The sequence below is a fragment of the Oncorhynchus mykiss genome, chromosome 10 (genome assembly GCF_057628025.1).
Source record: "Oncorhynchus mykiss isolate SJ-2025 chromosome 10, ASM5762802v1, whole genome shotgun sequence".
Classification (NCBI taxonomy): Eukaryota; Metazoa; Chordata; class Actinopteri; order Salmoniformes; family Salmonidae; genus Oncorhynchus; species Oncorhynchus mykiss.
In genome coordinates, this window is record NC_143031.1 from 784,749 (window position 1) to 802,921 (window position 18,173).

Here is an 18,173-nt window from a genome sequence, read left to right on the forward strand (position 1 = left end):
TTGGTTGGGGACAGAAGCACCACATCATCAGCAAACAGGAGTCATTTGACTTCAGATGCTAGTAGGGTGAGGCCGGATGCTGCAGACTGTTCTAGTGCCCTCGCCAATTCATTGATACTGTCTCTCTCTTTGTCTCTCTCTATAGTTTCTCCCATGATGTGACTCCAGTGATTCTTGCTGCTCATTGTCATGAATATGAGATTGTCCACAACCTATTGGGTAAAGGAGCTCGTATAGACCCGCCCCACGACTACTTTTGTTGCTGTGATTCGTGCAACTACCAGCAGCAATTTGACTCCTTCAGCCACTCACGGTCCAGGATTAACGCTTACCGTGGCCTGGCTAGCCCCGCCTACCTCTCGCTGTCCAATGAGGATCCAGTATTAGCCGCCCTGGAACTCAGTAACGAGTTAGCTGTCCTGGCCAACATCGAGAAGGAGTTTAAGGTGCACACAGAGGAGCACTCACAGGCTCTAACTAACACACACACACGGGTACTATACACACCTGTGCTCTATACACACAACCATGCATTTATGAAGGTAAAAATGTACATACCACACACAGGTGCACATGCACACACATACATATAATTATGCACAGACAAGTGACAGAACTTGCATAAACGACATTAATGTCTCCCTCTCTTTCTCTCCACCCTCTCTCCCCCCTCTCGCTCTCCCCCTTTCTGTCTCTCTCCCACTCTCCCTACCCCAACTCTCTCTCACTATCTCCCACTCTACTTCCGCACCTCCCTCCCTCCCTCACTCCCTGTAGAATGACTACCGGCGTCTGTCTGGGCAGTGTAAAGACTATGTGGTAGGTCTGTTGGATCTCTGTCGCAGCACTGAGGAGGTGGAGGCTATACTGAGTGGAGATACTGACTCAGAGGAGAAGTACCATCCACCTGGCCGACCCTCACTCATGCGACTCAAACTGGCCATCAAATATGAACTCAAGAAGGTCAGTACACACACACACACACTTGCATGTGCGTATGGATATCAGTCTAATTTAACTCCCTTCATCTCTCCAGTTTGTAGCCCATCCTAACTGTCAACAGCAGTTGTTGTCTATCTGGTATGAGAACCTACCAGGTCTGAGACAGCAGACTACAGCTGTTAAACTACTAGTGGTCCTGGGAGTGGCTGTTGGACTTCCTGGACTAGCTGTGGCTTACCTGGTGGCCCCCTGCAGTAGGGTAGGTACCCTACACACTCCACTACGCACACTACAGCCTAACCCCTCCACCCTACAGCTGTTAAACTACTTGTGGTCACCTGTCTCCCACAGGTAGGGAAGGTGATGAGAAGTCCCTTCATGAAGTTCGTGGCCCACGCTTCCTCTTTCTCCATCTTTCTGTGTCTGCTGGTCTTGAACGCTGCCGACCGCTTCGCTGGGACCACACTGCTACCCAACATGACCACACATCTCCCCACACGACTGCAACAGAACCAACAACAAGGTCTGTTTAACTTTAACCTTAATTCTCCCCACATGACCCCGACCCGATCACAACCAACAACAAGGTCTGGTAAGGATTACACTACAGCAATGTGTCCAATATGGCAGCCATAGTGTTTGTATTTCTATTTATTATGGATCCCCATTAGATGCTAACAAGGCTCAAATTAAGGCAGTTATACATTTTTTTTAAACATTACAATACATTCATTACAGAATCCACAACACATTGTTGGCCCTCAGGCCCATACTCCACACCCACATATCTACAACACAAAATCCATGTGTACGTGTGGGTAGCGCATATGTTATCATGTGTGTGTATGCATGTGTCTGAGCCTGTTTGTCTTGCTTCACAGTCCCCGCTTTCCATAAGGTGTATTTTTACCTGCTTTTAAAATCTGATCCTACTGCTGCATCAGTTACCTGATGTGGAATAGAGTTCCATGTAGTTATGTCTCTATGTAGTACTGTGGAATAGAGTTCCATGTAGTCATGGCTCTATGCAGTACTGTAGAATAGAGTTCCATGTAGTCATGTATCTATGTAGTACTGTGGAATAGAGTTCCATGTAGTCATGGCTCTATGTAGTACTGTGGAATACTGTGTATGGTGTTGAGTCATCCACATACATAGATACACTGGCATGTAGTTAGTAAAGATTTTTAAAAGTAAGGGGCCTAGGCAGCTGCCCTGGGGAATTACTGATTCTACCTGGATTATGTTGTAGAGGCTTCCATTAAAGAACACCCTCTGTGTTCTATTTGACAGTTAACTATTTCTCCACAACACATTTTTCCAGCAGCAGACTATGATCGACAATGTCAAAAGCCGCACTGAAATCTAACAGCCCCCACAATCTTATCATCAATTTCTCTCAGTCAATCATCATTAATTTGTGTAAGTGCAGTGCTTGTTGAATATCCTTCCCTATAAGTGTGCTGAAAGTCAATTGTCAATTTGTTTACTGTAAAATAGCATTGTATCTGGTCAAACACAATTTTCCCCAGATGTTTACTAAGGGTTGGTAACAAGTTGACTGGTCGGCTATTTGAGCCAGTAAAGGGGGCTTTCCTATTCTCAGGTAGCGGAATGACTTTAGCTTCCCTCCAGGCCAGAGGGCACACACTTTCTAGTAGGCTTAAATTCAAGATATGGCAAATAGAAGTGGCAATATCGTCCGCTATTATCCTCAGTAATTTTCCATCCAAGTTGTCAGACCCTGGTGGCTTGTCATTGTTGATAGACAACAATTATTTTTTTCACCTCTTCCACACTCACTTTATAGAATTCAAAATTACAATGCTTGTCTTTCATAATTTGGTTAGATATACTGATATAATGTGTGGTGTTAGCGTTTGTTTCTGGCATGTCATGCCTACGTTTTCTAATCTTGCCAACGAAAAAAACATTAATGTAGTTGGCAATATCAGTCGGTTTTGTAGTGAATGATCCATCTGTTTCAATGAATGATGGAGCTGCTTGCTTTTTGAAGGTGCGCCAATGTTTTTTACTATCATTCTTTACTATCATTCAGGTCCGAGATACTGTTGTGAAGAAGTTTAAAGCCGGATTTGGATACAAAAAGATTTCCCAAGCTTTAAACATCCCAAGGAGCACTGTGCAAGCGATAATATTGAAATGGAAGGAGTATCAGACCACTGCAAATCTACCAAGACCTGGCCGTCCCTCTAAACTTTCCGCTCATACAAGGAGAAGACTGATCAGAGATGCAGCCAAGAGGCCCATGATCACTCTGGATGAACTGCAGAGATCTACAGCTGAGGTGGGAGACTCTGTCCATAGGACAACAATCAGTCGTATATTGCACAAATCTGGCCTTTATGGAAGAGTGGCAAGAAGAAAGCCATTTCTTAAAGATATCCATAAAAAAGTGTCGTTTAAAGTTTGCCACAAGCCACCTGGGAGACACACCAAACATGTGGAAGAAGGTGCTCTGGTCAGATGAAACCAAAATGGAACTTTCTTGCAACAATGCAAAACGTTATGTTTGGCGTAAAAGCAACACAGCTGAACACACCATCCCCACTGTCAAACATGGTGGTGGCATCATCATGGTTTGGGCCTGCTTTTCTTCAGCAGGGACAGGGAAGATGGTTAAAATTGATGGGAAGATGGATGGAGCCAAATACAGGACCATTCTGGAAGAAGACCTGATGGAGTCTGCAAAAGACCTGAGACTGGGACGGAGATTTGTCTTCCAACAAGACAATGATCCAAAACATAATGCAAAATCTACAATGGAATGGTTCAAAAATAAACATATCCAGGTGTTAGAATGGCCAAGTCAAAGTTCAGACCTGAATCCAATCGAGAATCTGTGGAAAGAACTGAAAACTGCTGTTCACAAATGCTCTCCATCCAACCTCACTGAGCTCGAGCTGTTTTGCAAGGAGGAATGGGAAAAAATGTCAGTCTCTCGATGTGCAAAACTGATAGAGACATACCCCAAGCGACTTACAGCTGTAATCGCAGCAAAAGGTGGCGCTACAAAGTATTAACTTAAGGGGGCTGAATAATTTTGCACGCCCAATTTTTCAGTTTTTGATTTGTTAAAAAAGTTTGAAATATCCAATAAATGTCATTCCACTTCATGATTGTGTCCCACTTGTTGTTGATTCTTCACAAAAAAATACAGTTTTATATCTTTATGTTTGAAGCCTGAAATGTGGCAAAAGGTCGCAAAGTTCAAGGGGGCCGAATACTTTCGCAAGGCACTGTATCAAACATTATCAAGCATTTCACACACATTATCCAGATACTGACTGTTAGCACTTGGTGGTCTATAGCAGCTTCCCACCAGAATGGGCTTTAGGTGAGGCAGATGAACCTGTAGCCATATTACTTCATGTCACGTTCTGACCATAGTTCTTTTGTGTTTTCCTTGTTTTAGTGTTGGTCAGGACGTGAGCTGGGTGGGCATTCTATGTTGTGAATCTAGTTTGTCTATTTCTATGTTTGGCCTGATACGGTTCTCAATCAGAGGCAGGTGTTAGTCATTGTCTCTGATTGTGAACCATATTTAGGTAGCCTGTTTTGTGCTGGGATTTGTGGGTGGTTGTTCCCTGTCTTTGTGTTTTATGCACCTGATAGGGCTTTTTCGGATTTGCCACGTTTATTGTTTTGTAGTTTGTTCATGTTAAGTGTCTCTTATTAAAGAACCATGAACTTCAACCACGCTGCGTTTTAGTCCTCTCCTTCCCAGGAAGAAAGCCGTTACAGAACCACCCACCACAACAGGACCAAGCGGCGTGGTGAAAAGCAGCAACAGCAGGAGAGGCAGCAGCAGCAGCAGAATCTGGACTATACGACTTGGGAAGAGATAGACAGGTGGGCGGTCGACCCAGGGAGAGTGCCGGAGCCCGCCTGGGATTCGCTGGAGCAGTGCGAGGAGGGTTATAGGAGAATGGAGTTGGAGAAACGAGCACGGCGGCGCGGTAGGAAGCCCGAGAGTCAGCCCCTAAAATGTCTTGGGAGGAGGCACACAGGAAGTGTGGCGAAGCCAGGTAGGAGACCTGCGCCAACTTCATGTGCTTACCGGAGGGCGAGAGAGACCGGGCAGGCACCGTGTTATGCTGTGGAGCGCACGATGTCCCCAGTGCGGGTGCATAGCCCGGTGCGGTACATACCAGCTCCTCGTATCGGCCGGGCTAGAGTGGGCATCGAGCCAGGTGCCATGAAGCCGGCTCTACGCATCTGGTCTCCAGTGTGTCTCCTTGGGCCAGCGTACATCGCACCAGCTTTGCACATGGTGTCCCTGGTTCACCTGCACAGCCCAGTGCGGGCTATCCCACCTCGCTGCACTGGCAGGACGACCGGGAGCATTCAACCAGGTAAGGTTTGGCAGGCTCGGTGCTCAAGAGCTCCAGTACGCCTGCACGGTCCGGCCTATCCAGTGCCACCTACACGCACAAGCCCTCCGGTGGCAGCCCCCCGCACCAGCCTTCCTGTGCATGTCCAGAGCCCAGTATTCCCTGTTTCTCCTCCCCGCACTCGCCCTGAGGTGCGTGTCCTCGGCCCAGTACCACCAGTGCCGGCATCACGCACCAGGCCTACAGTGTGCCTCTCCAGAGCTGCTAGAGTCTCCCATCTGTCCAGAGCTGCTAGAGTCTCCCGTCTGTCCAGAGCTGCTAGAGTCTCCCGTCTGTCCAGAGCCGCTAGAGTCTCCCGTCTGTCCAGAGCCGCCAGAGCCGCCAGTCTGCAGGGAGCCGCCAGAGCCGCCAGTCTGCAGGGAGCCGCCAGAGCCGCCAGTCTGCAGGGAGCCGCCAGAGCCGCCAGAGCCACCAGTGCTGCCAAGATCCTCCAGAGCCGCCAGTCAGCCAGTATCTTCCAGAGCCGCCAGTCAGCCAGGATCTTCCAGAGCCGCGAGTCAGCCAGGATCTTCCAGAGCCGCCAGTCAGCCAGGATCTTCCAAAGCCGCCAGGATCCGCCAGACCCGCCATTCAGCCAGGATCCGCCAGAGCCGCCATTCAGCCAGGATCCGCCAGAGCCGCCATTCAGCCAGGATCCGCCAGAGCCGCAATTCAGCCAGGATCTTCCGGAGCCGCCAGTCAGCCAGGATCTTCCAGAGCCGCCAGTCAGCCAGGATCTTCCAGAGCCGCCAGTCAGCCAGGATCTTCCAGAGCCGCCAGTCAGCCAGGATCTTCCAGAGCCGCCAGTCAGCCAGGATCCGCCAGAGCCGCCAGTCAGCCAGGATCCGCCACAGCCGCCAGTCAGCCAGGATCCGCCAGAGCCGCCAGTCAGCCAGGATCCGCCAGAGCCGCCATTCAGCCAGGATCCGCCAGAGCCGCCATTCAGCAAGGATCTGCCAGAGTCGTCAGCCAGTCCGGAGCTGCCCCTCAGTCCGGAGCTGCCCTTCAGTCCCGAGCTACTCCTCAGTCCGGAGCTGCCCCTCAGTCCAGTGGGGCCATTTAGCAGGGTCGCCGTGTTTAGGAGACAATGAGGTTCTGAATATAAACAGCAACACCTCCACCATTGGCATTTCTGTCTTTTCTGTAGATGTTATAACCTTGTATTGCTACCAATGTATCATCAAAGGTATTGTCTAAGTGAGTATCAGAGAGAGTCAGAATATGAATGTCATCTGTTACTATTAAGTTATTAATTTCATGAACCTTGTTTCTTAAACTACATATGTTAGCTTAGGCTATTTTGAGCACTTTTCTGAAATGTTTGTTTTCATTGCTTTACTGGGAAGCTTAGCAGAAGTAGATATGTTCATGTTTTTTATGTTAGTGCAGGGTGAGCTGCACACAGTGGACTTCCTACTAGGGCACACCGCCTCAGTGCTAACAGCATAATTCTTGTTCATAGACACGTGATTGTGTCACGTCTACTCCCGCTTCCCCTCATCAGTTTCTACATAGGTAGTAACGTTAGCTGCCTAACGTTACTTCACGTTGCTCAGGCCTACAGTCTGTTTTAAATGTATTTGTAACAGAACACCAAACTTCATGTAGGCATAGGGTGCTAATTGAATTGAAGATTAGAAACGAGGGTACAGTTTTCACTAAGGTTCAGATTACACAACATTTACAGTGGGTTAAAAGAGACTGTTGTTAAACTGAGAACTGAGCTATGTGATGCTAACCACAATAACCACTAGTCAGCCATAATAGTTAATTTTGCGGTTTGCCTTCAAAATAAAAGTCCCTCAGTGAAACTGATGCTAATTGATTTCAATTGTGGAATCGTGCCATATTTCAGCCAAATAATCCTAACATTGGAATACTGTAATATAATGTTGTTGGTGTGTTTGACTATGTGAAATGTTTGCTTTGCGAAACATTATCAATACTCCTAATGCCCCTCTTCAGGTACCACTAACTATTGCCATCTTATTACAACTGCTCAGCTCACTTCAACATTTACCAACAATGAATAACAGTACCTAGCGTAAACCCCGGCAACACAGCTTGTGGCTGTAATTATTACTATTATTAGGGGTTCAGCAGCGAAGCTGGTGAAACCTATTGTATTTGTTTGGGTTCATTATTATTATTCTGTCGTAAATCAGAATACATAAATCAGACACAGATATTTTTGTATTGTAACAAAACTTGTTTCCAAACACTGCCAAGACTCGACATATGTAAGTACATTCAGATCGACCAATGGAAAATGTTTAATTAAAAAATTTGGGGCCGATCAGCCCAGCGGTTCTGAAAAATAGTCAAAGGCTAATGTCAAAGGCATATTGCATGATTTGTTTGATGTTGAGTTCTGATGTTTGGCCAAGTATGGTAAGGATTAGATCAAATCAAATGTTTTTATTAAGCCCTTTTTACATCAGCTGATATCTCAAAGTGCTGTACAGAAACCCAGCCTAAAACTCCAAACAGCAAGCAATGCAGGTGTAGAAGCTTGGTAGCTAGGAAAAACTCCCTAGAAAGGCAAGAACCTAGGAAGAAACCTAGAGAGGAACCAGTCTCTGAGGGGTGGCCAGTCCTCTTCTGGCTGTGCCGGGTGGAGATTATAACAGTACATGTCCATTAAGGCCAGATTCTTATTCAAGATGTTCAAACATTCATAGATGACAAGCAAATAATAATCACAGTGGTTGTAGAGGGTGCAACAGATCCGCACCTCAGGAGTAAATGTCAGTTTGCTTTTCAAAGCCGAGCATTCAGAGGTTGAGACAGCAGGTGCAGGTGCGTGAGTGAGAGAGAGAGAGAAAGTCAAAACCAGCAGGTCCGGGACAAGGTAACACATCCTGTGAACAGGTCAGGGTTGAAACTGAAGCAGCCGCACGACCAGATGGATTTGTGACAGCCAGGAGTCATCAGGCCAGGTCCTAGTGCTCAGTTCTTCCAGGAGAGAGAGAATTAGAGGAAGCATACTTAAATTCACACAGGACACCAGAAAAGACAGGAGATTTACACCAGATATAACAGACTGACCCCATTGTAGGGCGATGTGTCCAATTACACCTGATGGTGGAACAGTGGGCCCACAGCTTGAATCCCAGCATTGCTGCTTGCAACTTTAATTGTTCTTCATCTTCATCTCCTCCTCCTTCTCCTCTCCAGAGGAAGACCCCACCATGCTGTATCGTATGACCACCACCCCCTTCACCTGGATGGAGATTCTCATCATATCCTGGGTCATTGGTCAGTCTGACATCATATCCTGCTGCTATAACATAATTTCCTGGCTACTAACTCCCTCCCTCTATCCTTTTCTCCCTCTATACTTCACTCCCTCTATTCTTCGCTCCCTCTATCCTTCGCTCCCTCTATCCTTCGCTCCCTCTCTCTCCCTGCTATAAGTACAGTGCCTTCAGAAAGTAATCTCATTCATTGACTTTTTCCACATTTCGTCGTTACAGCCTAAATAAAAAAATATTAAATGTAGATTTTGTCACAATACGCCATCATGTCAAAGTGAAATTATGCTTTTACATTTTTTTTTACTAATTTGTAAAAAATGAAAAGCTGAAATGTCTTCAGTCAATAAGGATTCAACCCCTTTGTTACAGGTGGTAACTCAGTTGCCGGAGAGGAAGAAAACCTCTCAAGGATTTCAGTATGAGGCCAATGGCTGTAATAAAAGAGAACTGAGGCTGGATAAACAACAGTGTAGTTACTCCAAATATTTGTATAATATTCTTGTTCACACTGAATGAAAGATAAAATGTAAAGACACATTTTCCCCTTTTTGGCCCTCTTCGACCCCCCTCCAAACACATTTAAAAAGAAAGGGAAGTCATTGAGTTACATGTCAGAAAACAAAATGATACTTCAAAACAAGCGAAAACATAATAGCCTAACAATTTCAGGTGATTAGGTGATTTTATAGGCCTATATAGCAATAATCTTAATTGGTGGGGGTGAGGCCAAGAGTACTAATCTGAAGGAAGTGTTTCGAGCTGTTCAAAATAGGATATTATCGGGTCCCAGGTGGAATAAAATGAGTTGCTTGACGCTCAGATAGTATACTTAATATCTTCTCATTTTAGGAACAGCATCAGATCTTTGAGCCAAAGAGAGGTTAAGGGAGGATAGATAGATTTCCAATCCAATAAAATCCTTCTGCGGGCCAACAGGAAGGCAAAGCCACGTTTGAAGACCCAGCCTTTATTACACATTTCTGGTGATGGAGAGGTGTAGTACTGTTGTCCTAATCCCAAAATGTTGTTTCATTTTTCATTGTTTATTAAACAAGTCTCTCACCATTGCCGCTTGCTATAGACCACCTTCTGCCTCCAGCTGTGCCCTGGACTCCATATGTGAATTGATTGCCCCCCATCTATCTTCAGAGCTCGGGATGTTAGGTGACCTAAACTGGGACATGCTTAACACCCCGGCCATCCTACAATCTAAGCTTGATGCCCTCAACCTCACACAAATTATCAATGACCCTACCAGGAACAACCCCAAATCCGTAAACACAGGCACCCTCATAGATATCATCCTAACCAACCTGCCCTACAAATACACCTCTGCTGTCTTCAACCAGGATCTCAGAGATCACTGCCCCATTGCTTGCGTCCTTAATGGGTCTGTGGTCAAACGACCACCCCTCATCACTGTCAAACGCTTCCTAAAACACTTCAGCAAGCAGGCCTTTCTAATCGACCTGGCCCGGGTTATCCTGGAAGGATACTGACCTCATGCCGTCAGTAGAAGATGCCTGGTTATTCTTTAGAAGTGCTTTCTCACCATCTTAAATAAGCATGCCCCACACAAAAAATGTAGAACCAGGAACAGATATAGCCCGTGATTCACCCCAGACCTGACTGCCCTTGACCAGCACAAAAACATCCTGTGGCATTTTACATTCGTATAGCCCCCGCGATATGCAACTTTCAGGGAAGTTAGGAACCAATATACACAGGCAGTTTGAAAAAGCTAGCCTTGGCTTTCCTAACACAAATTTTGCATCCTGCAGCACAAACACCATAAAGTTCTGGGCCACTGTAAAGTCAATGGAGAATAAGACCACCTCCTCCCAGCTGCCCAGTGCACTGAGGCTAGGAAACACTGTCACCACCGATAAATCTGCGATAATTGAGAATTTCAAAAAGCATTTTTCTACGGCTGCCCATGCTTTCCGCGTGTATACCCCTTGTGAACAGCCATGCACCCCCCACAGAATGCCTCCCCCATTTCTCCTTCACCCAAATCCAGATTGCTGATGTTCTGAAAGAGCGGCAAAATCTGGACCCCTACAAATCAGCAGGGCTAGACAATCTGGACCCTCTCTTTCTAAAACTATCTATATTTGTGGCTATCCCTATTACTAGCCTGTTCAACCTCTCTTTCGTATCATCTGAGATCCCCAAAGATTAGAAAGCTGCTGCGGTCATCCCCCTCTTCAAAGTGGGAGACACTCTAGACCCAAACTGCTACAGACCAATATCTGAGGGGGAATAGGTGTTATCGTGCCCTCTTCACAAATGTCTTGGTGTGTTTGGACCATGATAGTTTGTTGGTGGTGTGGACACCAAGGAACTTCAAGCTCTTAAAACCTGCAACACTACAGCCCCGTCAATGAGAATGAGGGCGTTCTCAGTCCACCTTTTTCTGTAGTCCACAATCATATTTTTTGTCTTGCTCACGTTGAGGGAGAGGTTGTTATCCTGGCACCACACGGCCAGGTCTCTGACCTCCTCCCTATAGGCTGTCCCATCGTTGTAGGTGATCAGGACAATCACTGTTGTGTCGTCAGCAAACTTAATGATGGTTTTGGAATTGTGCTTGGCCATGCAATCATGGGTGAACAGGGAGTACAGGAGTGGACTGAGCACGCACTCTTGAAGGGCCCCCCCTTGTTGAGGATCAGTGTGGCAGATGTGTTGCTACCCTTACTACCTGGGGGTGGCCCGTTAGGAAGTCCAGGATCCAGTTGCAGAGGGAGGTGTTTTGTCCTAGGGTCCTTAGCTTAGCGATGAGCCTTGAAGGCACTATGGTGTTGAACGATGAGCTCTAGTCAATGAATAGCATTCTCACGTAGGTGTTCTTTTTGTCCAGGTGAGAAAGAGCAGTGAGGAGTGCAATACTAGATTGCATCATCTGTGGATCTGTTGGGGCGGTGTGCAAATTGGAGTGGGTCTAGGGTTTCTGGGATAATGGTGTTGATGTGAGCCATGAACAGCTTTTCAAAGCACTTCATGACCTCAGACGTGAGTGCTACGTGTCGGTAGTCATTTAGGCAGGTTACCTTTGCTTCCTTGGGCACAGGCACTATGGTGGTCTGCTTGAAACATGTTAGTATTACAGACTTGGTCAGGGAGAGGTTGAAAATGTCAGTGAAGATACTTGCCAGCGCATGCTCGGACTACAAGTCCTTGTAATCCGTCTGGTCCTACAGCCTTGTGAATGTTGACCTGTTTAAAGGCTACGGAGAGCGTGATCACACAGTCATCCGGAACATGCTCTCATGTATGTTTCAGTGTTGCTTGCCTCAAAGCAAGCATAGAAGTCATTTTGCTCATCTGGTAGGCCCGTGTCACTGGGCAGCGGGCAGCTGTGCTTCCCTTTGTAGTCCATAATAGTTTGCATGCCCTGCCACATCCGACAAGCGTCGGAGCTGGTTTAGTACTATTCAATCTTATTCCTGTATTGACGCTTTGCCTGTTTGATGGTTTGTCGGAGGGCATAGCGGGATTTCTTATAAGCGTCTGGGTTAGAGTCCCGCTCCTTGAAAGCGGCAGCTCTACCCTTTATCTCAGTGCGGATTTTGCCTGTAATCTATGGCTTCTGATTGGGGTATGTATGTACGGTCACTGTGGGGATGACGTCATCGATACACTTATTGATGAAGCCAGTGACTAATGTGTTGTATTCCTCAATGCCATCGGAAGAATCCCAGAACATATTCCAGTCTGTGCTAGCATAACAGTCCTGTAGCTTAGCATCTGCGTCATCTGATCACTTCCTTATTGGAGCGAGTCCCTGGTTTAGTTTTTTCTCGTAAGCAGAAATCAGGATTTGCCAAATGGTGGGCGAGGGAGAGCTTTGTACGTGTCTCTGTTTGTGGAGTAAAGGTGGTCTAGAGTTTTTTTCCCTCTGGTTGCACATTTAACATGCTGGTAGAAAAAAACCCACGTTGGATATTTAACATGTGTTATTAGTGCCAGCATCGTACATGGATACAGGTCATGTTCAGTTGATTCTCAATGTAGCTAGCTAGGTAGTTGTCCATATGTCAAGCTATATCTCAGCTAGCTAACCGCTAGAAATGGAGGAGAAGTGCTGAACTAAATCCACCGCCACATTCAAATAGCCCAGTCAGTGCTTGAGCACTCCTGTTTTTGCTGTGCATAGCTAGCCATGCTAGCAAGTCAGACGAATGTCCCTGTTGTCTGAAATCTTCTCAGCCAAGTATAGACGTAGTGAAGATATCCCTCGGTGCTCCTGGAGTTGAGCCATGTAGAAACACATCTCAAAATAAACGTAGCTAGCTAGATAGTAAACAGTCAAGTGTCTCCAGCCAGCTCCCGCTTGAGTGTGATGTATTAGTTGCCATTAGTCTCAGTCAAATATAACAAACAAATAAGTCTGTGCTCCTGGAATGAGAAGATAAAACAACAATGCTTTCATGTGAAAAGTAATATCCAAGTGGATGTCATGAAAATCAGTCCGTTGTCAGCTAGCAAATTAGCCAGCCAGCCAGCCATATATTTCTCCAGCCTGACTGCTAGCCTTCCTCGATCAACTTTACTCTATGGGCATAGAAGACGGGGAGGGTGTCGGAGCTGAAACTTGATCCCCTTCTTGTTGAGACCGGTTTTGATGTCCTTGAATTCAGCTAATTTCTTCACAAGGTTGCCACTCAGGTCCGGGTAGAATCATATATCTTGGCCACAGAATTTTGGTTCATGTTACCTTGCCCAGCACATTGCACATTCCTTGTCTTGGTAATAATGAAAGTGGGCTATGATTAACCTAGGTTGCTCACCTGAGTTGGGTATAGGGGAGAGGGATCTGTGCACTCGGTCGAGCTCCGGCGGCTTGTCAAAGACACCTTTACCCATCACTTCCACCAGCATGTTGGAGACAAATTTCACAGGGTTGACTCCAGTCTAAATTCTCTCCATGACGCCAACAATCAGATGTTTTCCCTTCTGGCATAATTCACCAGCAAATCTACCTTGGAAAGTGGAGCTGTGTTGGCTGTTTCCATATGAGATACAGCTCAGCAATCCGCTCGGTGTTGTCAATGGAGAAACCTGCTAGTGTAGTGAGGCATCGCCCAAATGTGTTGACTGTTTCGCAAAAGGCGTCAATGGAAGTTTGGAGAGGTGCAAGCCAAGTGCTGAGGAGACAAGCCATATCCTCTTTTAGGCTACTTATTTGTTTAGCTACCTCAGCTACAAGAGTGGTCATATGCAAGGCCTCCAACTCTGCAGCAGGGCTGGCAGCCATATACAGTAGTTGGTTTGGCCTTCGATGTGTTGGTTGTAGCAGTTCTATCTGGGCTGGTCTTGCTCAAACTACCATAAAAAGTGATCAAAAGAATATAACAAACTGATACATCAACATAAAAACTGACAGCGGAGTGTAAAAACTTTCAAATAAATGTTTAATTGGGTACCTTTCTCAAACACGTCTTCTTACATCGCCTGACCGGAAGTCTACCATTACTACACAATACTAACTGAAATGTCAAAGTGAAAAGAAGGAAACTCGTACAGAATAAAACTATTCCAAAATATGCATCCTGTTTGCAAAAAGGCACTAAAGTAAAACTGCAAAAAATGTGGTAAAGAAATTAACTTTATGTCTTGAATACAAAGTTTTATGTTTGGGGCAAATCCAACATCACTGAGTACCACTCTTCATATTTTCAAGCATGGTGGTGGCTGCATCATGTTAGGGGTATGCTTGTCATCGGCAAGGACCAGGGAGTTTTTTGGGATAAAAAAAAACAGAATAGAGCTAAGCACAGGCAAAATCCTACAGGTAAACTTGTTTCAGTCTGCTTTCCAACAGTCACTGGGAGAAAAATTCACCTTTCAGCAGGACAATAACCTAAAACACAAGGCCAAATATATATGAGTTGCTTACCAAGATGACATTGAATGCTCCTGAGTGACCTAGTTACAGTTTTGACTTAAATCGTCTTGAAAATCTATGGCAAGACTTGAAAATGGCTGTCTAGTAATGATCAACAAACAACTTGACAGAGCTTGAAGAATTTTACAAATAAATATCTGCAAATATTGTACAATCCAGGTGTGAAAAGCTCTTAAAGACTTACCCAGAAAGATGTACAGCTGTAATCGCTGACAAAGGTGATTCTAACATCTATTGACTCGGGGGTGTGAATACTTACGTAAATTACACGTTTCTTCATTTAATTTTCAATAAATTAGCAAACATTTCTAAAAACTTGTTTTCACTTTGTCATTATGGTGTACTGTAATCTATTTAATCTAAATTGAATTCAGGCTGTAACATACAGTGCCTTGCGAAAGTATTCGGCCCCCTTGAACTTTGCGACCTTTTGCCACATTTCAGGCTTCAAACATAAAGATATAAAACTGTATTTTTTTGTGAAGAATCAACAACAAGTGGGACACAATCATGAAGTGGAACGACATTTATTGGATATTTCAAACTTTTTTAACATATCAAAAACTGAAAAATTGGGCGTGCAAAATGATTCAGCCCCTTTACTTTCAGTGCAGCAAACTCTCTCCAGAAGTTCAGTGAGGATCTCTGAATGATCCAATGTTGACCTAAATGACTAATGATGATAAATACAATCCACCTGTGTGTAATCAAGTCTCCGTATAAATGCACCTGCACTGTGATAGTCTCAGAGGTCCGTTAAAAGCGCAGAGAGCATCATGAACAAGGAACACACCAGGCAGGTCCGAGATACTGTTGTGAAGAAGTTTAAAGCCGGATTTGGATACAAAAAGATTTCCCAAGCTTTAAAACATCCCAAGGAGCACTGTGCAAGCGATAATATTGAAATGGAAGGAGTATCAGACCACTGCAAATCTACCAAGACCTGGCCGTCCCTCTAAACTTTCAGCTCATACAAGGAGAAGACTGATCAGAGATGCAGCCAAGAGGCCCATGATCACTCTGGATGAACTGTAGAGATCTACAGCTGAGGTGGGAGACTCTGTCCATAGGACAACAATCAGTCGTATATTGCACAAATCTGGCCTTTATGGAAGAGTGGCAAGAAGAAAGCCATTTCTTAAAGATATCCATAAAAAGTGTCGTTTAAAGTTTGCCACAAGCCACCTGGGAGACACACCAAACATGTGGAAGAAGGTGCTCTGGTCAGATGAAACCAAAATTGAACTTTTTGGCAACAATGCAAAACGTTATGTTTGGCGTAAAAGCAACACAGCTCATCACCCTGAACACACTATCCCCACTGTCAAACATGGTGGTGGCAGCATCATGGTTTGGGCCTGCTTTTCTTCAGCAGGGACAGGGAGGATGGTTAAAATTGATGGGAAGATGGATGGAGCCAAATACAGGACCATTCTGGAAGAAAACCTGATGGAGTCTGCAAAAGACCTGAGACTGGGACGGAGATTTGTCTTCCAACAAGACAATGATCCAAAACATAAAGCAAAATCTACAATGGAATGGTTCAAAAATAAACATATCCAGGTGTTAGAATGGCCAAGTCAAAGTCCAGACCTGAATCCAATCGAGAATCTGTGGAAAGAACTGAAAACTGCTGTTCACAAATGCTCTCCATCCAACCTCACTGAGCTCGAGCTGTTTTGCTAGGAGGAATGGGAAAAAAATTCAGTCTCTCGATGTGCAAAACTGATAGAGACATACCCCAAGTGACTTACAGCTGTAATTGCAGCAAAAGGTGGCGCTACAAAGTATTAACTTAAGGGGGCTGAATAATTTTGCACGCCCAATTTTTCAGTTTTTGATTTGTTAAAAAAGTTTGAAATATCCAATAAATGTCGTTCCACTTCATGATTGTGTCCCACTTGTTGTTGATTCTTCACAAAAAAATACAGTTTTATATCTTTATGTTTGAAGCCTGAAATGTGGCAAAAGGTCGCAAAGTTCAAGGGGGCCGAATACTTTCGCAAGGCACTGTAACTAAATGTAAAGTAAGTCCAGCGGAATGATCTGACCTGGGGTGAAAGGAGCATCTATGAACTACTAACTCCCTCCCTCAGGTATGATTTGGGCAGAGGTAAAAGAGATCTGGTCCCAGGGAGCGGGAGAATACCTCTTAGAACCATGGAACTTCTTGGACTTCGGAATGTTGGCCATCTTCCTGGCGTCCTTCAGTTCCCGCTTCTCTGCCTATAACCACACCCACTCAGCCCAGCTATATGTCCACACACACTACACCCACCTCTCTACGCTGGACAACATCACCCTTCCACCACACGTACACTACTACACACTGGGTGAGTATACACACACCACACCACACACATACACAGAGCTTAGACTTGAGTCAATCATTCATTTAATCAATCAACCAACCAACCAATCAATCAATCCCCCCCAGCTCGTCTCTCCTGGTTGCCCTCTGACCCCCAGCTGATATCTGAGGGCCTGTATGCGGTTGCCGTGGTGCTCAGTTTCAGCCGCATCGCCTACATCCTGCCAGCCAATGAAAGCTTCGGACCGCTGCAGATATCACTGGGACGCACTGTTAAAGGTACACACACACACCTAACTAACTGCTATTTATGCAGGCAGGTCCCTGGTGACACAAGTCAATATTTGACGTCCATCCATGTCTAAGGATGTCGGGAGATGACGTGGAAAACGGCTGCTAGAGGCAACAGTGAGCGGTGTTACCTTCAAGGTTTTCGGTTTTGCTAGGGTGTTGTGGACAGGGATTGCAGATGGGTGTAAGCATCTGCCTCTTATTCCGAAGTTTGCAAGTTTGAGTCCAGTGATATAAAGTTGTTTTTGGTATTTTTGTTTTAAGCCTATCCCAAACCGACTCTTACCTTAACCAACCAATCGGAGTTAATGCCTAACCTTAAGACTTTTGAGTTAATGCCTGAACTGAACTCCAACCTTAAAAATGCAGATTTAATGCCTAAACTTAGCCTTAAACACTTCTAAGAGTTATTCTTGGAAAAAAAAAATGAAATTTGACATTGAGAAACATGGATGATCGTCTAATTCTGACGTGAGACTGTGAGACCTGGTAGGTTAATGGGTTGCATGTTTCATCACAATATTGTTTTGAAGACTGACTCCAGACAAAATGTTCTACTCAATGCCTTCTCAATTGGAGTTGATAAAAAGTTAGTCTAAAGTTAATTGTGGTGGCTTGGAAAAACAATGACATTTCTAAAGGAGGCAAATCATTAGTAGGAAAACCTTGTCATCATTGTGATGTCGTCAAAATGTCTTTAGACGTAGTTTAGCGTTAACTATTTAGCCAAGACTGAGGGGAGAGCACCGGATTTTAGCTAGCTAACTTAAGCATTGCTAAGTACTTTTGACAAACCTTGATAGCTAATAACAACATTGCCATCTGTCTAAAGTAAAATTGCCGACATCATAAACATGGCAAAGTTGTTTACTACTAATTATTTGCCTACTGTATTAACATTCACACCGGAGTATCTCATATATAACCCCAACACCACAATAACCTCTCTGTTACTCTACCTGATTATCTCATATATAACCCCAACACCACAATAACCTCTCTGTTACTCTACCTGATTATCTCATATATAACCCCAACACCACAATAACCTCTCTGTTACTCTACCT

The 18,173-nt window shown here is 45.0% G+C and overlaps 1 protein-coding gene across 1 annotated transcript in view; it reads left to right on the top strand.

The window, feature by feature from the left end:
* The window catches only part of trpc6a (transient receptor potential cation channel, subfamily C, member 6a), a 54,544-nt gene that overhangs the window by 26,125 nt on the left and 10,246 nt on the right, over window positions 1–18,173 (top strand). Inside the window, exons 5-11 of the mRNA XM_021617324.3 lie at window positions 146–446; window positions 778–963; window positions 1,037–1,201; window positions 1,294–1,465; window positions 8,514–8,594; window positions 16,601–16,837; window positions 16,942–17,094. Coding sequence (XP_021472999.1) covers window positions 146–446; window positions 778–963; window positions 1,037–1,201; window positions 1,294–1,465; window positions 8,514–8,594; window positions 16,601–16,837; window positions 16,942–17,094 — 1,295 coding nt within the window. The remainder of the gene's footprint in view (window positions 1–145; window positions 447–777; window positions 964–1,036; window positions 1,202–1,293; window positions 1,466–8,513; window positions 8,595–16,600; window positions 16,838–16,941; window positions 17,095–18,173) is intronic.